General features: G+C 41.1%; 5 protein-coding genes across 5 annotated transcripts; 2 read left to right on the plus strand and 3 right to left on the minus strand. All coding sequences in view use genetic code 11, as the record gives it.

Annotated features, from left to right (window-relative positions):
• Window positions 1-1,657: 1,657 nt before the first annotated feature.
• Window positions 1,658-3,981, plus strand: EGR_00392 (hypothetical protein; the record flags this gene model as incomplete). Its single annotated transcript, XM_024489641.1, has 6 exons — window positions 1,658-1,737; window positions 1,767-1,896; window positions 2,406-2,499; window positions 2,632-2,842; window positions 3,071-3,176; window positions 3,772-3,981. 6 exons carry the CDS (start codon window positions 1,658-1,660, stop codon window positions 3,979-3,981), a joined length of 831 nt encoding a protein of 276 aa, XP_024356319.1.
• A 1,828-nt stretch (window positions 3,982-5,809) lies between these two features.
• On the minus strand, window positions 5,810-7,434 carry EGR_00393 (hypothetical protein; the record flags this gene model as incomplete). Its single annotated transcript, XM_024489642.1, has 5 exons — window positions 5,810-6,013; window positions 6,147-6,191; window positions 6,492-6,845; window positions 7,140-7,256; window positions 7,291-7,434. 5 exons carry the CDS (start codon window positions 7,432-7,434, stop codon window positions 5,810-5,812), a joined length of 864 nt encoding a protein of 287 aa, XP_024356320.1.
• Window positions 7,435-14,888: 7,454 nt separating this feature from the next.
• On the minus strand, window positions 14,889-16,083 carry EGR_00394 (Ecdysone-induced protein 74EF; the record flags this gene model as incomplete). The annotated part of the gene is made up of 4 exons (XM_024489643.1): window positions 14,889-14,967; window positions 15,039-15,264; window positions 15,646-15,960; window positions 16,047-16,083. 4 exons carry the CDS (start codon window positions 16,081-16,083, stop codon window positions 14,889-14,891), a joined length of 657 nt encoding a protein of 218 aa, XP_024356321.1.
• A 2,530-nt stretch (window positions 16,084-18,613) lies between these two features.
• Window positions 18,614-19,537, plus strand: EGR_00395 (Ecdysone-induced protein 74EF; the record flags this gene model as incomplete). The annotated part of the gene is made up of 4 exons (XM_024489644.1): window positions 18,614-18,689; window positions 18,834-19,082; window positions 19,163-19,373; window positions 19,468-19,537. The coding sequence occupies 4 exons, from the start codon at window positions 18,614-18,616 to the stop codon at window positions 19,535-19,537; spliced, it is 606 nt and encodes a 201-aa protein (XP_024356322.1).
• Window positions 19,538-20,276: 739 nt separating this feature from the next.
• EGR_00396 (hypothetical protein) lies at window positions 20,277-24,811 on the minus strand (the record flags this gene model as incomplete). The annotated part of the gene is made up of 5 exons (XM_024489645.1): window positions 20,277-20,379; window positions 21,287-21,436; window positions 22,026-22,184; window positions 24,114-24,202; window positions 24,716-24,811. The coding sequence occupies 5 exons, from the start codon at window positions 24,809-24,811 to the stop codon at window positions 20,277-20,279; spliced, it is 597 nt and encodes a 198-aa protein (XP_024356323.1).
• Window positions 24,812-25,233: the final 422 nt, after the last annotated feature.

Below are 25,233 nucleotides of genomic sequence, written 5' to 3' on the forward strand. Positions count from 1 at the left end.
TGACATATATCGGAGAGGCTGAAAGAGTTCATTTGCCTTTCCCTGCCTCTTCAGGTCGAATTTGTGTCAATCTTGCGTGCGGGGGGTTGCGTGACTTTCAAGGCGTCAGAGGACTACGTGGGTGGTGGTGAGGAAGACGACGACGAGGGCGAGGGAACGGAATCGAGCCAGCCAAGCCGCATACCTGCACCGGTGATGAGCAGTGCGCAGCTCCTCTTTGTCCCGGATCTCTCTGTAGGCGGCACCTACCGGGTGGGTGGTATATCAGGGGTGACCCGTTCCCTCGGGGCTAGCACTTCCCTCATACCCGGTCTCTCTGGCCTGCCTTCGCTCTCTGCCCACCGTTTCTCTGTCTCCGCCTGCCTCATCCTCGCCACTGACGGGTTGTGGGACACCTACGGCTGTTCTCCTGACGACCTTACACACTTCTTCAGCGGCACGCCGAATCGAGAGTTTGCCAAACTCCTCACTGCTCGTGCTGTCCGTAACGGTTCCAGTGACAACGTCACCACTCTCGTCCTTTGGCTGGGTGAAGGTGGCACTGACAGTGAAGCGATGGAGGTGGACCTCCGTTCTCCCACTGCCTACCCGGCGGGCACACGGTGCGCCTCGGTACCCTCTCTGGGCAACTCTCGGCTGCGTGGACCCCTAGCAGCAAGAGCTCTTGGTGAGACTGACTTCAGTCTACCCTGCTATGTGGAGCCACGGGAGCGTACGCTCACAAGGAGTCACTCGTCGGAATATTTGGCCGATGTTGATCGTATTCGGGCCTCTAGTCCCATGCGTGTTCTCCCCTGATGTGTCCTTTCTGTCTGGCTGTCTGTCTGTCTTTCAGTCCCTCTTGAGTGTGTGTGTGTGTGTATGTGTTTGTGCGAGCATGCGTGTCTGCATTTACATAGATGTAAACGAGATCTATGCTCTCAATTCTTATTCTCTCCATGCTGACTCCAATCCTCTTATTTCTTCTCATGATTGTCAGTTTTTACCTACGCGCCGTACTGCGTGCCAGAGGTTCTTTTTCTGACTTACTAATGGCCAATAAATGCCTTTTGCATTGCCGTTTGGAGGGCGTTTGAAGTTGGCTCATATCAGACAGAGTGTGGTGGTGGGGCTCTGTCCGCTTGGGGATTGCGCCTAATAGGGTGTCACTCTGCATATCTCATGAAGGATTTGCACGTACACTTCATAACATTGGAAGAAGTTGGCCTGAAGTGGTCTAGATAATGAATTTTAGTCTCGGTTTTATACCAAGAGCTAACGTTCTCAAACATGATAAAATAGTAGAAGTGTAAGCCTCAAAAGTGTCAATTTCAACATGAAATGTTGAAAATTTTGCGACTAAAATTGTAGTGGCTTTTTAAAAGCAGAATTTTACTTATCCAGGTTGTGAAGTCAAAAGGGGACCATGCAAAAGCTGTAATAAAATGATTCGTACTATTATCACTGCATCTTGATTAATTATTTGTAGAAAAAAAATACATCAGGCTAGTAAATTGTCAATAACTCGTGTTTTGGGTACTTACACATTGCTCACTGCGGGTTTTAATCGATCAGCGATGCCAGTGAAGTTATGTAGGTATAGAAGCGCCTAATTTCAGCCGGTCGTTTCTGTGTCAGTTTACCTATAATGAACTGAATCTACTGTAATGTCATCTACATGCCAAAATCAAACCGCTGGAAGGAGTACCCATTGCCATCTAATTGGGAGGAGCGATATGATCCAAGCACAAAATTAAAGTAAAAGTCGGCCCACCACTTTAGTGTAGTTATTTTGTTGACCATGCAAAAAAGCGAGCCTCATGGACGGATCCACGGACTTGGTATTATGACAATGATGTGACCTCAACGGGTGGCGAAACCAACCTGCGGGAGAATAACAATGAGGCCCTTTCTGACGTAAGCGTATGAGTTCCTGAATTGATTTGAAGCTCTTTAGCGCCCTTATAATTTCTTAAGCTCGGAGGGGAATAGATCTGTGAAGCCTTCATACGCATCCAAGACCAATTCGATTGTGAATAAGTTCTTGGCAAAGAGGTGAACTTGTCGTCCTGTTTATGGTCATATCTATTAAAATGATTACTTGACTTCTAATTTTACGACTGCGTTTTCCATCGGGATTATCTTATTGAGCAAGACTTGACATGCGCTTTCCCTCACGATTTATTTTCTTTAAAACACTGGCATTCTTCTGTTTGGAACGTCTTGGCGCGCCCCCATTTTAAGAAATTGAAGTGTAATGTCCTTAGTTTTACATGCGTTCTCTGTCTTACAGTCAATTGACTGCTCCGCATTGGAGCATGCTGCGTTTTAATTGTTAAATATTTGCCATTAGTTAACCTGGTAAAGTGTATCTACACTTGCCCTTTTTATTTTGTTGACGAACATTGTATCATCGCACTAATCAGAGACGTTTTTTGGTGTACGTAGCTACGAACCGAAACATGATCAGTTACAACGAAGACGTAAATCCTCATCAACCTCTCGAAAAAGTAATGCAAGGTATATTCTATCATTATTTTTCCAACTAGTGACTTTTCAGGAGGGCCCGACGATGCAGTATGGAGCCGCACTCCTGCTCTTCACGTAGGTCGTCTTGATCCTTTTGTCTCATCTTTATCCATTTCCCTACAGCGCTTTCCCCTACCGCTACTTCTGCACACGTATCCTGCCAGCTGCGGCACCATTCCTCCCACCGTGTCGCAACCGCGAACCCGGGATCGATAAAGGATGATGCTACGCTGGGCGAAGTTGTTGTCGGAGAAAGGGTACCGAAACACGAGGTGGTGAAACAGTCCACACCTGTTCCTGAGACTAGGGAGTTGTGTCTGGCTCCCTTGCACGTGTAAGCTCTTTTTTCTATTGTTTTACAACTGGTTTTGACCAGGCTTCTCAGGTGGTCGTACAGACTTCTTAATAATCATTGTCGACCCTTTCGCATTTAAGATTTACCCATTTAAATCCTTAAAACTATCCTCAGACGGGCTTATCGAAGTGAATGAACATTGTTGGTGTTTACTTGATCGTCACGCATTTGTGATTTTTTTGTCTGAGGCTTTATTTAAATTATCAGGGGGTCTGCTCCAGCACAAGATGATGTCAAGGGAACTCGGGGTTTAAAAACATTCCATTCCAAAGGCGATGGTAACCCCGAACGTATTTGTGAAGTGCTCGAACATGTGAGCTTTCATTGCATTCGACTATTTTCGGTTACAGTCAACAGGCAATACCCCAAAACTTATGCTTAAATATATGTCACCACCCTTCAAAATTGCTGAAAACCCCCCATAAAATAGAAGATCGGTTGATTCTTTAGTTATTTATCGAAGGATTAAAGAATAACCTAAAAGTAAAGTTAAAATCCGGTCACTAACTGTGACTTATGTTGCTAAGTGGATTATTGCCCATTCTTTCCTTAGGATAAATGAAATCCCCGCAGTTTATCACCTTAATTGAAGGAAATGAATTGCATTTTTGCTTTTCCAGGCTTATGGTTTGAGTTTTGCCATAAATTTGTCCCATAAGTCGAGAGACTTATCACAATCAATATTTTTTATTCAAACGTACAACTATACCACAACCATTATTTTTAAATTTGGCGCCTTAGTTATGAAAGGCTTCCTCCAAAAGGGATGCAATTTTTTTGCTTCTGGTTAATGGCCCAGTAACTTAGAATTTACAAACAAATAATGCATGGATGTTTTTAGTACTAATATTCTGCTTCATCAATTGCTGCTTTAAACACGTACCATTGTTTCACTTCACCCTTTTCAGTGTCGGCTGAGCAAGCCAAACAAAGCGGTTATCCTAAGCAGTCTATTGATTCGGGCAAAAGGTCCCGATCAGAGTCTCCTCTGTCGACGGATTCCCGCCAGAGGTCCCGACCCCAGTCTCGGTAGGGGCCCCAATCCTTCGCTGGTCCGCGGTCCCAACCCTGCCCTATTGAGGAAAAATCAGCCCCAAGCCCTTTCCTCCGCTCCATGATCACGTGCCCCGTTTTCGTTATTTAAAAATGGTTTTATTGTTATTACTTCTCTTGTTGATGTTGTTGAACGAAATACTTAACAAATCGCATCACAGTCCTATTTATTGGTTGATTGCCTCAACGACGCTCCCGGCGGCGTCTATGCAATGTGTTGGTGGTGGCAGCGGCGGCCTTGCGAGCGAGGAAGGCGCGGGCGTAGGCGCCAACCACCCGGCAGGCCTCCGTCACTGCTGCGTCACGAGCGTCCGCTGCTCGTTGTCGCTCCCTTTCCGCTTCCTCGTGTGTCAGCATTTCCTCATGTTCTATCCATAGAGTCTGGTGAAGGTGGAAGGGAAAGTAATCACGTTTCATTTGTGCTATCTTGTCGGACTGGTTATTGACTTCGGTTAAAAGAACATACACCCGTCTTGGAGTGAAGCCTTTTTATTTTCCAGGTGGGGAGAGTGCGGATGTGTCCACTTCCAGTTGTATGATTTTTTAACTAAGCGGGACTTTTAATTAAATTTATTTGTTAATATCAAGTTGGACTAGATTTGGGTTTGTTGCAGGATTGTATCGAAAAGGCAAAAGCAGGGCTTGCACACACATCAAGCGAAGTCATTCTGGAAGGATAAAGCGCGTTGATTTTATATCAATTGTATTTGGTGAGTATCACCGGGGTTATGTTTGCTTGCTAAAACTAAGTTATGCAAAGTAGCAATGTATGGTCAGTAAACCCGTTTGATTCTTTCTGCCGATCAAACCATTACTGAGCAGTGTTTTAAACTTACCGCCATCTTTTTCTGGAATTCTTCCATTTGCTCCTTCTCATTATCGAACGTCTTCTGCAATTCATCGTACTTCTCCTTTTACAAAAAAACAATGAAATAAGTATAAATAGTTTACTTAGGAGGCAGTGTAAGGTGTTTCTCCCTTAAATTAGTGGGTAAATGCGTTTTTTTCATCAAAATGCAATATTTGCACCCTGGCCTATTTTGCATACATATGAAGGCTTAAGCCTTGATATATTACTTTAACCAAGGAAATAAGAGATCTCACGGCGATCAAAAACAATAACAATTTACTCATAGATATAGGGAATTAATACACCTAGAGGAGACAAATTTGCCTTAAAATGGTCAATCTTAATAGCAAAGCTCGTACCTGCGTACAATACCTGATGAGGCCATTATTCACCCACGCGTTCTGACTTAAAATAGTATTGCTAATTTTAATTTCTAGAGTTAGACCAAGTTCGGGATAAATGAACCTGGGGTAGCACCAAGCACTCCCCATTCCATCCACCGATCTTCTCTAGTACACTCTGCCCACTAGTAACTAGTGGTAACAAGCGCAGAAGGAGCACAAATAGCCTACCTGCAAGGCAGTCATTTCATCATCGTGGGAGGCAATTTGAGACTCCATTATGCCTTCCAGCTTGTACTTTCTGGATCGAGCATTCTTCACCTCTTTTCGAATAGCTGCCAGTTCGCCATCAACCCTCTCCTCCGCCACCGTCAGCACGGTCTTCAGGTGTTCCTGTCGAACTACAAAAAAATCCCCCTTTGATACAATGCCACATATCCTGAAGGTTCGGTTAGGGTTAATTCAATCATGTTTACTGGAAAACTAGGCAGATAGTTAAAGTGTTGTCGTAAAAGGTGTTGCGGAGTATTTTTGGGTTTCTAGCATTGATAATAAATACACAATATTTGCAAATTAGGTGTCGCTTTATTAAAACCCACAATTCGGAAAGACTTAAATGTGGTGCGTAGAAAGCGTTACTAAGCCGAATATTAAAGTGTAACTATTTGGAAGGACGGAAGTTTTAAGCAGACTAAGCTGAGACTAAAACTCGTGACGCTTAGGGTGTTTTCGACAAAATAAGGCTGAAGTAAGTTTACCACCATGAAGGGCTAGTAGATCATTTCTTTTAAAATCATTTGTGTATGAGCATAGCCTCAGATAAGTCATTTTATGTAAAATAAGCATTTTAAAATTCACTTTCTGATCAAGCTTTTTTGGTGAATTTGAGAATAAGTATATGTTAGGCTAAGTAACTAAACTAAGGTTTTAAACGTCTTTTACACCCACTTTCTGACTGCTTTATTGTATTCTCGTAATTTTCAATTCCTTTTGAGGTTATTTGTAAAATCGAATTTGTAAACTTCTCCTTTAAGTCCACGAAATCGCCTTGTAGAACTCTGATTTGTGAATCCAAAGCCTTAGCCTAAAATAATATCAAAACAAACACCCCAGATGTGCAATACTTGTGAACCAACAATATAGCAGTTACAGTGAGTGTTAATCGAAATCATGATTTCAATAACTGATACTCATGTAGCTACTAAAACATTGCAAGACTTGATACGAATAATCTGGAACTAAGAATCCAGTCTGCAGAATATGCTATTTTATCGCATTAGTGTGATGCAGCTGAACATATTTTATGGTTCTTTCCATACTAGGTACAAACACGTTTAAAGATAATCAAGGGTCTAACTTATTCATTACAATATGAAAAACTTACCTTACTTTTTATTTGCTGCCTAATTGTTTCATACCCTCCGTTAAGTAATTCGATATTTGATCTTAGTTCTTGACAAATTAGCTGCCGTTCTTTGATTATTTTTCCTATACTTTTGAGTCCTTTGATGCTGTAATGAAGTTCATTGGAATTGGAAATGTGTAAATGATCCAAAAGGGCTAAAATGTCCAATTCATGTGGTAAACAAGGCCACTGTTGCTTCTCTAGGTCATTTGTCTCGTAAGATTTTTCACCATTCTCAAACAAACGTCCTGGCAAAAGACTATTTACAATGTCGGGGTGACTGGTTAAAAAACGCCTTAGTTTCCGCGCATTGAACAAGTGGTGATCGATCAGCTAAAACACCAAAATTCTGCTAATTACATCTCATGCCTTAGTTTTAGCTAAATAAAAATGCACTGACCTATGTCACTAGCATACAACAAGAAGACTGAGGGCAGGAGTATGAAAAATTTCGTTCTTGCACAGTGTAAGATATTTTCCAAATAAAAACATGCGAGACATGTGCTTTAAATATGCTTTGGTGATACAAATAATTAAAGTCAATTAATGTAACCTCTAAATTAGGGACTAGGTTTTATATGGTAAGCTCAGCGGCAAAACCCTAAGTAATCTCCCGGTAAGCCTTACTTGACCAGTAGGTTCATTTTGGGTTAATTGATTGAAACCTTCCTTTGTCGAATTAAAAAGCAAACTTCTAGTTTTCAGAAACTCATCCACCTCGATAATTTTTAAACCCTTTGACAACTACTTGTACGTGGAATTTGTAAGTCCAACATACTTTGTCGCCAGTCCCTACATTTTGAAGCAAAAAAAAGAATGCCACCAGTTTCTTATGTTCTCCTAAGATTTCTACCAACAAGCTTGCGCGCGAATCATTTATATTCCTAATGTCATTGGGTTGAATAACATTTTTTAGAAACATCCCTGAAAGCATTTTGAAATTGTGCAACGTGCAATAAACATTCATACTCCAAGGTCAAATTCAGGGAATCAAATTAAACACCTCCGCGTTAATTAATGATTCGTTTGTCACAAAATAAAATAGCTTACCTAATAGTTTATCACCATATAATTATTGTTTTCCAATCATTTTGTATTAATTTTCTGGGGTATCTATTGAGAGTTGTGCCATCCAGGGTAAAAATAAATAGAACCTCCTAGTAAACTCTAGTATTCTGTGAGCATTATTTTGAGTCTCGCAGCATAGAATTAAGATTTACAGTTGCGTTTATGGCAGAAATAGTCAAATTTTGCCCATGATCAACTGCTAGAATGTCCTTGAGTCAGTTACCGAACTGATATTTAGGACGGATTGAAGTGGATGTTTGTTGTAGTTGCCGTTTGTAGCAAAATTAAGTGAAATATTGGGATGCCGACTTCTGTTATCTAATTATTGTTCGTTCAGCATTAACAGTCATATGTTAAGAACATGCAAGATTAGGGCATTGTATGCCTCAACACCATTTAACCTGTCCAATCTCGCATCTCACCACCTTACTTTCAAAATAAACCTATTGGCTTAACAAAAGAGTTTCGAGGGACTTCTTTCAAAGTTTTGCTAATCTTGATGCTACCTATACATTACTTATTAGGGTGCGCCCATATTTCCTTCCCAATGTGTTTTTTCTGTCGCATTATATTCACAACCTCTTACTAATTTGGGCAACCCAACCATAAATCAAGGCAAAATACGAATTTGTCCCTACATTTTACTAAAATAAACTATATCTATTTGAATGCAGAACCGAAACTTAATTTCCTCGGCTGATTTTACATTGTTTCCGTTTTTCCATAAATAAACTGATTTTATATTATAACCTACGTGTATACTGGTGAGTTTTTCCTCTCTTGGTTCTAAGTAGAAAATCGCGATCAACACAATTTTAGTGTTACCTTATTTGATTAGCACATTTAGAAGCCGATCATAAGTAATGCCTTAAATTTGCGACTAACATATTGTATGCAGTTGATTTTACTAATGCTTACGGATCACACGGGTGCTTACATTGAGCCTAAGCCACAAAACGTTGTCAGATTCAGAGCGCATGCACACGACCTGTTCTGACGTGACCACTGTCTACTTGAAAGACACGTAACACGTTAATTTTCTTGCTTTATTATCATCTAGCGTCTTTCCCATCACACGCCTTCTAATGAATACAATGTATTAAAAAGGGAAACGCCCAGTTTTTCGCCTTGCAACACTCTACAGGCAGATAGATACCGTATAATTGCACATTTCCATTTTAATAGCAGCCTAAAAATATGGCTTTTTATCGCTGGTTTAATTAGCTTTATTGGGTAAACACTCCCAACGATTGTTACTATAAATATTTCTTGAACTTTGTTGGTACATGGTAATTGTGGAAAAAATAAAATAAAGTCTGTAACATTTCACTACCGTAATCGAGTATGATGGAAGTGTCTCACCCCAAAGGCTGGCTTCTGAAAGCGGTCGGTGCAAAGACAGATGATTTTGAGATCCGATTCAACAAAGTTCAGTTTAAATGCGTACTTGGATCAAAAGTAAAAAAGATTCGTTACATTTGTCCTCCTCGTTATCGGAGTGAATGAAGGGAACCCTCTCAACAGGAAGCTCTCCCAAAATTAACATTTCAACGATGCGCCATCATGATTTTTGTAAACCTGAGGGGAGTATTTGCACAGGGTTCGCTGTTTCTTGATATTGTTACACAAGTAAACCTCGTAGCAATTTACCGTGTTTGTGATAATCCCATTTTCTTAGTTCAAAATCCTACCATAACAATACCGTCCCAGAGCTGAGATGAATAGAAACTCCCCATCGGACAAGACAAGATCATTACCTATCAAAGCAACTTGTTATATCACCTAAAATGATTCCATTTTTTAACGCACAGAGACCAAGTAAACGCAATCTGCCTTGCGACTCCTTTATCTCCTTCCTTTTTAGTAACCCTAGTCTTTCGTGTGAGTTCCCCACAAGTCTTCAGACTTTGCAAAGCGGAGGCGTCTGTCGATGTGTCAGCGTGGTGCCATTGCTGCTTCTAGTGCTAGTGGGCGTAGCATACGACCTTGCTTTCTCGTTCTGTCTGGCAATTATAAGTTTCTGTACCCTAGATAAAGGCTGAAATATGCCTACTTACTTTAGAGAACTCTATTTTATTACAGCTAATAGAATTATTCTCAGCCATTGAGATCAGGCTGCCGTGCAAGTGGAACAGGGTAGTTCTAAATGGTGGTGTGATGTCACTGAAAACCTAGAGTAAGTAATTTGAAGTTAATATGGCCTTAAAGTTTATAGTTTATTTAAACTTTTAGCTCATGTTTCTCCAAGGAAAAGTATTGGGAATATTTGAATAAAATACGAAGGCAGATTCTATCTACAACAAGGGGTTTTGTAGACCAAGAGAAGCCGTTTACACCTTCCCAAATTATCAATGTTGACTAATTCACTAAGAAATTTGCCAAAAACGTTATTAGTGTTATCTCAATTAAACAATCCTTTTGCCGAATCAGGACACGCCAGTCGAACAGACATTTCTGTCTCAAGATCAAGAACGGCTAGTCGAGTCAGATGCTACTTTGTCCTCGCCCTCGGTATCCTCGCCAAGGGAGTGGGGAAGGAGTGGGACTCGAGACTGTGAGAAAAACGTGACCTTTCACACGATTTTTCTCGCCTAACTGACACGTAGTCGCAGCAACAGCAATTGTTGATCCACTAGTGGCTTGCCTATCTTCAATACATGCGAAAACACTCGTGCATTCACCTAGGTTGCTGGTGCTGAAACGACTTTGCCAATTCCCAAATATTTCAGTAGCTACTTATTTTTGTCAAGGCATTTCGAGTCGACTCATAGTTGTGCGTTTGTTAATGTAACTCTCTGCTAATACCACAGTATAAGTACTTGATAATCATTTTTTCAAGCAACTGGGTTACCGACACTGATCTTCCAAAGGTTTCGTATACTGTTTAACACAACTCGATTTTAGGTGGTGTGTTGCCTTTGGGATAATGGTAAGTACAAATTAGGAAATCACATTTAAATGTCACTATGGCAAATGACATACGATAGCCATTGATTTAGGGCGACGTGTCATTAATGTTACAAGGGACAAAGGTTTTATGGCAGCGAAACCGAAGGTAACCATTCCATAATTTAAAAATGCAAAAAAAGTATTTAAGGGCAATTATGCCTCACATTTTTGCAAAATTGAGTCACATTCAACAAATCAGCTCAAGGCCAAAAAAATCTCGGCTGGATCAAAAAGATTTGGATTTGGCTAGTGTTGAGTGCATAAAATCATTAACGTGTAATGTGATGGAATGTGGGTTCCGCGAGTTTATGAAAGTGGTACAATAAAACTAATCAGTCCCAACCCTAGTGCACAATTGTAATGTATTGGCTGTTTTTATTCCTCGGTTTTGGTAAAGGGACCACTTATGAGCCCCACCATTATAGCTCCGAGGGGCATTCTGGCTTCCGGACTATGTCAGAAGCCCCAAGCCCTAATGTACGCCGATAAACTGCTTTCTATCTCAGTAGCATGGCTTCTTTCGTCTTCAGGGTAGTCTCGGGGCACTACATAGTTGTGTCACTCTTGCACTACGGTCTAATTTCAGGTAGGCTTACTCTGAATGCATTCAGCAGAGGTATACATAATCCCGGCCGTCGTGGCCTCTCTATTCCTTGCGCAATCAGCATAGGGTATAGATGAAATCATCTCAAAATTTTCTTTCTCAAATCAAAAACAACTTTTCAATTTAGCTTTTAAGGCAAAATCCGGAATTTAATATGCTAAGAATTTATGGGGCAAAACTTGAAATAAGTCGATCATTTTCTCTACTTCATCAATCAATCAAGACATTTCCGCCTCAACAATTAAGTAAGAGGGGATAAAAATAGAATGCCTCTGTAATTCCTAAAATAGTTATAGGTTTTTTTCGAGATAGCTAAAATACCTTTTCTGACAATATACCCTCACAAATCTCGAAATGCACGAGTAGACACCCACACGAAGGTTACTGGTAAACACCCACACACCGTCAGATCTTCTACAGAATCTTTACCTTCTCAACTTCGATTGCGAGGTTCACCTGCACTACTGAGGAGTCTGGCCAGTATAACTTGGCTCTGTAGTCGAATTTTCCACGAGCTTTATAACCACATATACATATTTCAGCTTCAAAAAAGAGGTAAAGGATGCTTTGCTAATACATTAGCTGCATAGGAACTGATAAATGGTTTTCAAGAAGGGAATACTTGATAGGAAAATAAGTCTGGGAAAAAATAAGGCGCAACTATTAATGCCACTTAAAGGCATCGAAAGAACTGTCAGGATCGCCCTTATGAATACGCTTTCACGGTGTGGTCAATGTGAGCTACCAGTCAGGCATTTCAAATGTCAAAATAAGCTCAACCATGCCCCTATCAGCACGGACCAATGGACGGGAATTCTAGATTTCCCACTTTCAAAGATAGGCAATGTAAGAGAATTTGTGAGTTGAGGAACTTTACTATGAATTTGGCGCGTAGATTCGATCAATTCAAGATGAAACGTCACGCTAAAGCGTTTGATGGCATTAACAGAGCCTCTACAACCATCTAGCAGAAATTCCAATGATCCTACTTGCTTGAATGGGCAAAAGGATTGAGTAAAACCGACTTCCTCTTGGATCTTGGATTTGCAAAATAAATTATCTTAGTATTTTAGTAGCAAAGAATGCCACAGGTATACCAGTCACACGAGAGTTCTGGGCCACGTTTTAGGCCTCTGATGTGATTGTCTTCTGCAGTATGGTAACATTGAAGGCTGCATAACCGTGGTATTTTACTCTGAAATATTTAAAATAAGGTGAACTTCCAGTTCAGCAAGTAACCTATCCAACTTACCATCTAGAATTCACAACTTTTTTGGTAGGCAGCAAATAGATGCTTTGAAGTTGCTGAGTAGGTCATATCTGAATTCTAACTCTTGAATTCACCACAGAAAGTCTCTATTCTTTCCTGAAAGTTCCACTGCCTGGTTTGGGTGTAGTAAACTATGTGAAAAGACCAGGCAGGTAGCAGGGGTCGTCGTTGATGGGTCAATAGGCTTTGGAAATTTTCCAGCTAGATTGCATTATCATTGCCTGAAAAGTTAGTAAATTAATTTATCATTTGCCTTTCAAGTAGCACCGTCATTTTTTAAACTCTTTTCTTTGTATTTCTTGTCAACGGTAATGGAACCTAAAATCTAAATTTACAGCTAAAATTAAAGATATGTCCTCACATACAGACAGTTGAAATTGTAAAATGTAAACGGTTAGGGCGCAAAATTAACATGAAAAATGCAGACCGAAATTCGTCGAGATCAGGATTCTGCTGTCCCTAAAGGACTAAATTCGGCAACAAAATTGCTACAGAAAGAGAGGTCGTAGGGGAGAGGCTGCTTCATCTAGTTGACATTCGTGAGGCTTCAGACTTATTCGCCCACGCGGTGGTGGTCTCGCAAATTCACTCACCTATGGTTCCGCCATATTTTTACAATAATTTTTGCATTTGTTCAGTGCCTCTTGAGTGAAGAAAGAGATAGTGAGCATTCTGTCTCTATCTCTCCATCTCTCTACCCAACATGCAGACTTATTAGGACTTCACTAATGATAGCCCTGTAGGAAGATAAAAAGTTGTTTCTGGGGAAACCTTTCACTGCAAGCTGTTGAGATGCAACAAAAGTATAAAATTCAAGACTTAAGCCCTTCATTTAAGCCATTCATTTGATTGTCCCCTCTCGATAGAGTGTGCTGTGGAGGGGGTGGAGCATCAAATTCTTGGAGCCTTCCTTACACAAGCTACAGCAAGAATTCACTATAGGTTAAACATGGTGACGTTTAATTTTGGCGCTAACTGAAAGGTGAAAAATTGCTCAGAAAACACTTTAAAGTCATATAAATTTGAATTTAGTGATTAATAAGCTATTAAGCTAGGAGTCTGAAAGCTCCTTAAACAGAGACTACCCTGTTGATCCTGTTGATGAAAAGCCCCAAAATGGCCATTTTCGGAACAACTATGAATCAAAATAATAAGCTCACATTGTGTTAGTGTCAGTGCAATGAATCTCGTCTTTGGATGAGGGTTATTACATACTAGAGGGATGGAGTAACCAGTATGCGCGGGGTGTCTGAAAGAGCCTGATTGATTTTTGAGATTTTCTTTCTTCCACAACACCCAATCGCACCAATTTGAAAGGCGTCTCTTCATCTTTTTTTTACCAGATCCGTTAACACAAAGTAGGCTGTTACATTTTCCTCTCAAGTCGACGTCAGTACAAGCGCTAACATCCTGCAGAGAAGTTTCTTCATGCTTGGGAATAGATAAACAGCAGTTGTAAGGTTTTGGCAGCGGTCTTACAAAGGGAAATATGACAACAAGAATAAAAAATGACTAATTTCGGGAAAATAGAGCTTAATGGAAAAACTTTGCCTGTTTTTCTAATCTTTAAGAACATCAGACTAAAACAAGACTGTTGATCCCACTTAGAGCTTCACCACTGGCGAGTTCTACAATTATTGTGATCTACGTGGTTTTCATCATCCCTGAGAACACCGATTCTACCCTAGGTCGATGGGGTATTTACATCTTTAAAAAAACAGTACCATGTACATGCAATTTGCCCATACAATGGAACATGTGAGTGATTAGTGACGTGGAATTGTTAACGCATATATCTATGTTTTCGTTGGCGATGCTTTCCCTTCATTGCTTCAAAATTGACTATCCTTTTGCATTTGAAGCTTTGGATGTTTAATCCATTCCCCGTCGTGTGATATCTGTCGTGGAATTGAGCGGTTGGCAGGTGATTTGCTATTGAACCACAATAAAAGTACTGTTGCAATAGCCCTGACAATAATCCTACCAACACCATGTTTACGATGGAGTTTGTCTTTAACAACTAAGTCCCCTCTGATGTAATTGAGTAAAAAGAAGTGTACTTTCACAGATCGACAGTCGGGTGGGACTAGAGTCAGTGACCACTCCAGACAGTTCGATTAACCGTGTAGTTATTTATTATCACTTATAGCATTAGACGAATGTGCTAAAACCTCACTGATTAGGCAGAGTTCTTGGTAAGACGAGGACATTCTCTCCCAATTAAAGCAATCTCAGCTGCCTATGCAGATAGCCCGCACATCTAACTACCTGGCTACTCACAAGAAAGCACTCACAGATGAAAAGCGACAGCCCACTTGAGGTAAAAGCATCGTGTGTACAAAATTAGTTTAAATATTTTTGTTTTAAAAATGCACGATCGCGATGATTTGAGCCTGTGTGGGTGAGTGTGGGGAAGTAGGATTGAATTTTGCGAATCCTCTTCCTGCGATTGTCTTATTTTTGCCATTTGCGAAGTAGAAGAGGTTTACGGAAGATTGACGTAGAACTTGTAGACATCTCGATGACCTTGAACCTTGGTCAAGATCTTCTTGCCGTAGTAATATCTGCAAGGAAAGCACCAATGCACTAGATTTCCATTAAAAAGATGTGCACAAGAGAGAGATAATCAGCTCACCTTAGTGATCTCTTGAGATTCTCCTCACTCATGTTGGGTTTGTGCTTCTTCTCGCCCCACAGTTGAGCTAGCAGTCGAACGTTGGTGAGTCGAAAGACGCCCTGCTCCTTGCAGACCCACTTAATCACTGCAGGGTTGCATTGTTCACTGTTGAGACATTTAATGAGAAACTGCCAGAGCACAGGGGAGTTCCTTATGCTCCTTTGTTCTTGGACCATCTCGGTAGCTGAGAGCAAAAATGTCACACAGTTAGTCATTTATATAGGATTTCACTCCTGCGAGCTTTGTGTAGCTCATAGGCTACATCGACGAACCTCTCTAGAAAAGGCGTTCACTATAAAGTTGTACAACCAAATGTACGGAGGAGATTAATGCAAAATGGTTGCGTTGAGCCACGAATGTGAGCCCATAATCAGAACAGGAGATCTTTACGTAGTCCAGAGATGCGAAACGACAACTGCTAACGCTTAGGTGTGCATTATTTCACAAAATCAAAATTTCTTGATCATGCAAGGATTACGTTCCCATCCAAATGACGAATGATAAGACACATTTAAACTTTTATGCATTTGCATGAAGGTAATGGAATGGAGGTCGAGGAACCCACAATGGGAAAGTCCTCCGTCTGGGGATCCTTGCTCGTACTGGTCCAAATGCTGGTGGAAGAATGGATCATCAAGGTTCATTTCGTGGATTTCTTTGAGCCTCTCACCGCCATTTTTATAGTCCAAATCCCCTATTGGTGACAGATCCGTCTTCATGGAGAGATCGAGGGGCTGGTCTGGATGCTTAGCTATTACAGGCTCTGAGACAGGTGGTAGTGGTGGTGGCTGCGGTGTAGGCTCGGGAGAATTGGCGGCAGCAGCGGTGGTAATGAGGTTTCGAAGTATCTGTTCAAGCAGAAGTACATTCTCCAGGCTCACTATAAGAAGAACGGAAGAGAAAGAAGGATCGAAAGACTGTGATAGTATGTGAGGGAGAGCGGGTTTCAGATTCATGCACACTTACTGATCTTGGAGTCGATCTGCCATCCATCCTCTGCCATGGTACTGCTGGAAGCCCCTCTTTTTCATTGTAAAAGGTGTGGAATAGCAGAAGGGTATATGTGCAGACCTCTACCCAATGGCTGGACCAGGTCTCTAAGCAGTCAGTCATGCAAGAGCGGGGTCACCTTTCTGAGCGCACACGCTAACACACACACATGCGTACAGACATACGCATGCACACACACCTTCAAGATCCTTGCATTAAGGTTCAAAATGTTCCACGTGCTCTTGCATAGTATCGCGGTAACTCCTATTCCACCGTCAACTTCTCTTCGCTCTTATAATTGCTTATTTTTCTAGGTACGCAATCAGCCAGCTGAGCATGGGCCCATTTGTCTTCCTGATCTAGACCCTTCTTAACCACCAGAATTGGTTTTTGACAATTAGTGTCTGGCCCTCCTTTGGCGGTGTCCTACTCACTCTTCCATGCAGCTTTACACCATCCAAGAGGTCAGCGTAGTAGCCTATCGAGTGGCTACCTTGCCGCCTCCCACAAACACACCATTTACTTCTTCGCCTGTTGATCTACCTCTGTCCTTCATTGACACGAGGACATTACCCATAACATCGTGGGTCTATTCCACTTTTTTACTCCGCTTGTGAATGTGAACCAGTTGGATTAGACGTGAGTGCTGGCACCTGACTGAAAAGATGACCTTAACAGCAAAGTCGAGCCTAATTTGAGGTGGCGGCAAGCTGCGGAGAACATGATCTTTGCACTCTTCCGGACTTGTTTGCGTATCCTTTCTGTACCTATGGCCTAATGACATCAAATAAACACGTACAAATGCGTACTTTTCTCAGCCCTATTTTAAAACGACTAAAACTTGTGCGAATCAGTTTTAATTCCTGTGGAAGGTGAAAATTTTATTAATAATTCTAGTTATCAGTGCATTTCAGTGAGTGGCGGGGAATACTTTCCACTCTTGAATGGATGTGCGCTTAGTCTTCAAAAATAAACCGCTTAATTAAAATATTGAATCAGGAGTCAAACTTGGAAGCTTGTAATGCTTTTGATTCCAAGATATCTCAAGGGCGGAGACCACTGCGAGCATATAGTTCTTGAAAATATCTAAGGTAATTTTGGGGGAGGAAGGCTTCAAAACAATGGGTGAGGAATGCTTTTGTGTACTTATGCTGCTTTTGTATCTGTAAAAAAGTGTTAGCAGCTATTAAAGAGGCCATCATCAAAGAATCACTGAAACGATGACGCCTAATCCTTATGCCTGTCGTTTATGATGACAAGTCTCGAACACACTTTGACAGCATGTAAATGACGGGAAAGTGACAGCCAAAACGAAGGAACGATTTCAAAACCAAGACTTATTTTAGCAATGTAACAGAGACCCTGTCACATTTTTCTAGTGCACCTGTACATTCACAGTTTCACAGTTTGAATTCATTGCCCGTGGTAACCAACTTGTACGACTGGTGGTAGAAGTAAGAGATTAGGCAAAAAACTGATTTTTAAGCACTATTTTAGTTCTGGAGGGAAGAATGGCGAGACGGCAGTGGTTGCACGCCCCAGAGATGTATATGGTTTGGGAAAGAAAAACGTGCTTACCCTTCAGCTAGAGGCGAATGCACATCTGCTCGATTGGGTACGCTAGAAAACCTGGGAAGCAATAATCCTTACCTCTATAAAAAAGTTTGGAACGCCCTATCTCCCCTAAATTTAGGTGATCTTGAGAGCTTATTTATCACTGATGGAAAAATCCAGGCCGATTGGCGAGTGGGCGGTGGCAGCACAACCGCGGATGCAGCGGAAAAGGCGAGTCATGCACCCTCAAAGTCGCGCGAGAGGGCGTGCGTGTAGGTACACGTCGGCTTTAACACCACACCGTGTAATGGGAAGGCAGGCAGTGCCTTCTGAGACAACGTTCACATTGATTATCAAACCTAATTACTTTCACGTGGCGAAGAAATGTGGAAAAGCTTTGTGCACTTAGGTGCCATTGTCACGCTCAACAATCCAAAGTAGCCGTCTGTTGCCAGGTGACCAATAAAGCTTGCATCGTTTGCCATTGCGCTCACCGAAATACGATGTTGTAGATGTAGATGGCACATCATCCCAGTGATCTCAGTGCAATGAAAAATGCTGTCTGCGAACTGCCTTAGTTTTTTCGCAAAAGTAGGCTGTTATTCTAATTCATTTCATTAGGGGTTGTATTTTTTTACAAACCCTTGCTATACGAGCTTTGGGCATGTTGCTTTAAGGTCCCACTTGCCCCCAGCTTCGGGGGAACAAAAAGGCAAAACACATTAAATAGGAGTCACAGAGAGCTTATCTGGTGTCACGAGGTAACTTAGACTTTTTGAAAAATAATCCATTCTAGTAATAAGACCAATTGCGGTGAGTTTGCTGCACGTCACATGTCCTGGGAACACAATCGCCTGGCAGTTTTCGTGCAGCGCTCACCGGTTCCACCTCTGCTATGCTAACACACACACGCACACACACACACCCCTTAAAAAATCTAAAAACCTGTGATTTATAAATAGGGCCGAGCTGTGCCGCCTCCGCGAAGGATGGCTGAGGGCGTATATAAGGCGAGAGCTCCTCACGCTATGACAGCCTTTGAAATGTATTGTGACAACACCAACGGTGAGATCTCTTGCTTGTTGCCTACCTGCTTTCACACACACGCATAGTCACACTCACCCATACTCCGTTTTATCACGCCTTGTCATGCAACGTGGGTACTGGCATGGTTTGCACGACTTTATTTTTCTCCTTTCGCCCTTTCAGTTCTTACGGAGAGTCTCTTCATGTTCCTCAACAGCCTGCCTCCTGGAGCTTATTTGGAAGAGACTCTAGATCAGCCTCTAGACCTTTCTATCAAACGTGCCTCCAACTACCATGATAGTGACTCTAACAGCAACAGCAGTAACAGCAGCGATAGCAGCTATGGCAACGATGACCGCACTGACGAGGATGCAGAGAAGATTGAGGATCTACATCTCTACAACCTACTGCGCGAAAACTCAAGCATTAATGGTGAGTTCCCATAACTTTCTCCTATTTTAATTGCGGCCTTTTATCCTGTATGCTATATAATATGTTCCTGCCTTCTATAGAAATGCACCTGAAAAATCGGAACACACCAGTTTTGTGGCAGTTTCTCCTCATGTGTCTGAGTAATAATCAGTGCAATCCGAGCCTAATTGAATGGATCTCGAAGGAGAATGTCACCTTCAAATTGACAAATGTCAATGCTTTGGCAAACCTCTGGGGCCAGATTAAAAAGCGACCAAGGATGAATGCCGATCACTTCAAACGCTCTTTGAGGTGAGCACCTTTTTCAAGCCTTGCCTACCTTCATATCATGATTCCATCAGCTCCTCATCGTAATGGTGGTGTTTCTTCCCTCTCTTACAATTAGATCTTATTACTCCCGGAATATATTAAGGCGAATTGAAGGCTACCCAGACACCTACCAGTTCATTATGTGACTCCTCTGCGTCTGCAACTCTTCTCAAGCGGGCATTTATTACTCAGAGACATGAAATTACTCCTTTATAGCTTTTGTATTCATTTTTCATCCTTTTTTACTCCCACATTTGTTATTTTCAGTTACTTTGATAAAATTTAAAATTTAGTGTATATATATCGCATAAACAATATTCATCCAAGTCCCTTTCCGAAGTCCTTTCGATTTTGCATTACGGATTTACACAACCTTTCGGATTGAATTGTTTAAGATTATTTACAAAACCATTCCCTCATGAATATCACTGATTTGAAGACCTTAAGGGTAGAACTGTAGTTAGCTTAATCGTCTAAAATGATAAGCGGGCAACTTTCTAATCAGATCAGCATATGATTTGCAGTTATCATTTGCACAATGGGAATCCCATAAAAATTCTGCCATTTTCCAACTACGAATATGTTTTCTCAAAGTGTGGTCGCGCCAGCACTTGGCTTAAGTTCCATTGGTTAGAGGGTGCAACAAAAACTGCCCTGGATGGAGCCGTAGATGGAAGATGGCATCACATGGCTAGAGAGATTCCAAGCGTGTGTGCCCTTACTGAGCGTGAATTGAAGATTTCCAACTTGTGCCAGTGCCATCTCTATTCGCTACAAGGTACTTCCTTTCCAATTTTGTCTACAATTTAGTCGTTAACAATTTTCTCTGGGATCAACATAATTCCTTTGAACATATATCCGAGTGGAAATAGGACCCTTTCATCCTTATTCACGAGAACAATAAAAGCGGTCCGTGTGTAGAGAACTGAACGAAGCATTAACTTTAAAGAGGTTTTCAAGTAAGACATTTTCAATGATAGATTTTAAACTGTCAAGATGGCACATAAATTAAACGCACCTACGGTAGTTTTATGCGTGTATAAGGGTGAACAGAGTCACTTTGCAGTTCAGATTGCGTAATTTTACAGACCTTCCTGAAGACTGCTAACCTCTTTGCACCTGCGTACACGGCGTTTGCAGCCGCGCGGTTAAACGAAAGAAGTCGCCAAATCTTATGGCGCTGGTAATTGCTATTTTCACCAAGGGGTTGTGGGAATAAGACTAGTGAAGAAATGTGACTAGTGAGGTCAACCTGTCTCCTGTATGGTAATGGGGTGACAGTGTCGCTTGCTTGGACCGACAGACGCAGGAGTCGCACCACCTTGGCATGGCCTTGGATCAGTACAACGATTGCACCAAACTGCTGATTCTTACAGTTTTTCCTCAAAAACATTTGGTCTTATTTGACAATTTCAATTATTCTACCACTATTGGGTAGCATTGGTCGGTGAGCTGCACTTCTAGGAGTGAACTTGTCGCCTTCCCGATGGAAAGAGACCCCAACTCTCTTTTAAATTCTCGTTGTTAAAGTTCGTTTAATTAAACGAAAATGGCAATTTAGTTTTATCCATCCAGAAGGGGAAGCATTAATTTGGATGCTTCCTTATCCTCTTTTTAACAACGGCCGAGTTAATAAGTAAAAACCAAAACTACTGTATCAGATGGGGATCACCAAGAGCCAAGTTTGCTTAATTAAAATTCTTAACTGCCCTTGACTAGCGTAAAGCAGAATCTTGTAAGGTAACAATAATTTGTACTGGAATTGCGTAAATGTTTAGATACGTGTAAAAATTTAGACATATTGTCTACTTATGATGTCAGATCTCTATTAAGCATTGTTGAGACATTTGGCCCTGGAGGAATAATTTGTCCTTAAACCTAAAGTTTACTTTTACCTGCCTACGTGCTTTGTTGTAGGTTTTTGAAAATTTCCATGTGGCGTACAAATATTTTTAGGCATTTTGATATCCACTGCTGCCACTAGCTGCCTGATTATATTTCGCAGGACCCACAGGCAGTGGGGAGCTTGGAATCCTTCACGGTGCCTTAGATCTCAACATGAAAAAGAAAACTTTTGACTAATATTTGCGGGAGTTACACACGAGTTGCCCACTCATTGTTGCATTCTCTTTTGTTTCCTTTCGGAATTGAAGAGAAATGATTCATTTTATGTGTGAGATTTGCAATAATCTGTCGATTACACTCAAAGTGTGCAACTCTCATTGTCATCCAAATTTGCAGCACAGTGCGGCGTTATGAAAATCTTCGTGAAACGGTTAAGAATATGGAAACACCAACAATAACCACACTAATCTCAAATGGTTGACTTCATGCTCAGTTGCTAAATGTGCCATAAAATCCAACGACCATCACTTCTCTACACTTGCTGCATTTAACAAAAGTAGCTGTCCACAGTTTTGAGAAATCCTAGCGGATTACTGATTAACTTTGCGGCATGATTAGTTATGTAACCTCCATGTAAGTGAAGGAAGTCGTGTTATTGTGAAAATTTAAAATCATTATCAGAATGTCATAATGAAAGGGTGGTGTACCGGAAGGCATTTGACACGAACGTCGAGGAATATCGTTTTAAGGGTGGTCAAATATAATAGCATTTTGCTGAAAAGAGCTTACAAAAAACTCTTCTCGGGGTAATGTGTCAGAGGCAGGTATGAATCACTTTCTAGGGCCACAAATTCATACACACACATTTTTCTCAGCAAAAAAGGGGTATGAGGAGGATTGGCGGAACCGGAACCATCAAGATACTGATCCTTCTTACTTAAAGACAAGCTTTATGTAAATTTATAATTCTTTAGTAATGAGCGGCTCTCAAAAGATTCAAATTAAGTTAGCATTGTTTTTGTCATATCGGCTTTTTGAAACCGTGCATGAAATAAGGAAAAACCCATTTAAAATAGTAGCATCGGTGAAAAATAAAGTGCAAAATTCACCTATCTTGTACCTCTGCGATTTTATCGTACTACCCACAAAATAATATTGAGAAAATTTTACTTTTAAATAAGTTTACGTCCATCAACCTCCATAATAAAAATCCACGTTATAAGTTGTCCAACAGTCCGAAGAAACTTTATTATCCCAAATGACATATAAAAGTGTGAAAACTAGATTAATATTACTCCCGAAACCAGCAGTTCCGGCGTTTGGTTTATCCCCCTCTCCATCCCCTTTATAATTTGAACTCGAGGCAAATTCAATGAGTTTTCAGAGCAAAAAAGCGATTTAGCAATGGCTTAACTTTACCACACTACAAGTCAGCTAGTCAATCAGTCAGTCGAGGTAGAGACTTAGTCGCTTCCACATGAAGAGAGATTAAGGTACTCACGCATTCGTCAGCATTACTAAACATTCCCACAAGCGCAGGACTCACCGCTGCCATGGAGCCGTGGTGCTATCACTCACTCACTCACATACACTCAAAGTGATGCAATGGCGCTGTCATCCCAAAAGTCGATTGGAATCGTCGGAAGCCACGCTGCAACGGTGTGCTTCCTTACACTAATCATTCACCCCGCCTCACATTCTCGCACCATAGGAAGTGGTAAGCAGTGTGAATGGAGGAAAGTGTGCTTCAAGACAATCAATTGGGTGTGCATTAATCATGTGTGAGGTACCATTAAGGGAGTAAATTATCGCTATAGCCCAATGTTTCCACAAAAGGGATGGAGGAGAACCGTATTGAGTCGAGAGCTCAAACTGAAAGGTGGCGCTCACCCCAGTGAAACGTACCGTGCAGTCTCCTCAGATGGATCTTAAGGAGAAAGTTACTTATTCTAAGACTCTCATAATGCTCGCATCTGTAATAGTTTTAATCAAATCCACAGCCATTTTATATCGATAATTTTACCGAGGTCAATTACAAGTCGAATGCTCTCCCACCATTTTATGGCTCATCCATCAAAAGGATCTTATCAAATCTTAATACTACACCGTTTATAAGTACAAGGAAAAGTGAAGCAAACTGAGGGCATAGGATGTGCGAAACACCGTTTGGTTAAATTAGAGAATGACAGACATATGGATGAAACCTAATGCTTTTAAATCAGCTTTTCGGTCTAAATACCGGAGCTTTTGTTGCCATCTTTTAAACTGTAAAGCAAAAAATCATATTACCACTGAAAAGACTGAAAAGATAGAAGAGCGAAGCCCAAAGTAGAAGTACCATAGCCTCTGCGAATTCAAACACCATTATTTAGTGCGACAAACAATTATGAAGGAAATGGGTGTGAGTTTTAAGTGTTATATGGCTCATTTTTGCGTAGGCTGTTCTGTCTGTGCTCTATCTGCGCTGAAAACTCACTTGTTTTTCAAAAAGCGGTTAATATACCTGCATAGTAATTACTAGATGACTAATAAGTTAGGCAATTATGCCAGCTTAGAAAATAATTTTTAATGGTTTTAAAGTCTGCAAGTTTCTTTAGGCTATGTCCTGTGTACCTTTCAAATCACGAACCCGGAAGATATCAGCAGACAGGACTGAGGATTTGCCTCTATTTTGCTTTTGTACAGCCACTAAAATAGGTCATTTTCTCGGCAACAATATTACATTAGCAGCAAATCGGGTGGTGATCTGGTGTAAGCTGACAGGAAATATTACTTCCATTTTGTGGAATTGCTGCGAAATGTTCAACAGGTTCTGTACGGATGTAGAGACAGTCAAGTGCTGAATGGTCGCAGCTATCGAAGATTGAACCTCCTTACTAGCCTAAATCTTGGGAAAAAAGTTGAAAAAAAGCACCGTATTTGCCATTTAGACAACAATGTGTATGACTCAGAGGGGCAAAATCGAGCTAAAACCAAAATTATGAAGTACTGTGTTAAACGGAGCGTGACGAGAATAAGATACATCACACGAGGTGATGCCGAACCGCCGCAAGTTCTCGTAGTCTGACATATGCAACGCCAAATTAGGTGCGTTGGGTGATTTGCAGAAAGGTGAAACTCTCTGTTTTTTTGAGTTGGTAAGCTATTGCTGATAAAGTGGCCACGGCGCATTTGCGTCGTCCCGTGCAGGTTATTAGCCAGCCACCCCCGTCTTTTGAACGGGGTCGCGTGGGCGCCGAGGGAGGTGAAAACATCCGCGCGCTAGCCCATGCGAAGTGATAGGGAAATGTCCAAAATGGCTTAGTTACTAAAAGTGAAACTTACAAATACTACCCTTAAATTCACTTCTCCCGTCTAGACAACCAACTTGGATAAAAATTATTGATCAATTAGCTTACAGAACCCTCTTGCAGGATCCGAACTAGAGCTTTTGATACCTGGACCCAACAAGCGAAGCATTCTCTGTGTTGACGGATTACTTTATGCATGCCCATTAACAAGTTTTCAGTAAGGAACAGGAATAAACTAGGTGTTTTACAAAAAACATAGCCCAACATATTCGAAATGTCTGTCATACAAAGGCTATTTCTGATCCCACATAGTCCTTACTGCACTACAAAGAATTTTACAAAATTTCTGGAATGTAGTATCACACTTAAGGCACCTCTTACTACCTTTCTCTCCCTATAGACAAAGTTAGCACATTAAATTCCTTGTGTTCGCACGCTATTTTTCCCCAGATGTAATCATTTACGAGTTCCACATCATCATCTTGAGGATTGGCGGTAGAAAGAGAACACTGGTTTCTCAAAGAGTCTAAAAAGGAGTTGGCAGCTTGGTTTGAATTTTTACTTTAATCAAGTTGTTCTCCCTAATTTCGATTTATATGGCATTTATCAGAAATAAGTTTCAGCCGTTGGCGGTTCCTTTTCGTTGAATCCTCGTTTTCGCTTTTCAGAGCCATAAATTCCGACAGTAAACAGTAAATTAGCTTATT

This window comes from Echinococcus granulosus, assembly GCF_000524195.1.
Source record: "Echinococcus granulosus chromosome Unknown EG_S00001, whole genome shotgun sequence".
Lineage (NCBI taxonomy): Eukaryota > Metazoa > Platyhelminthes > Cestoda > Cyclophyllidea > Taeniidae > Echinococcus > Echinococcus granulosus.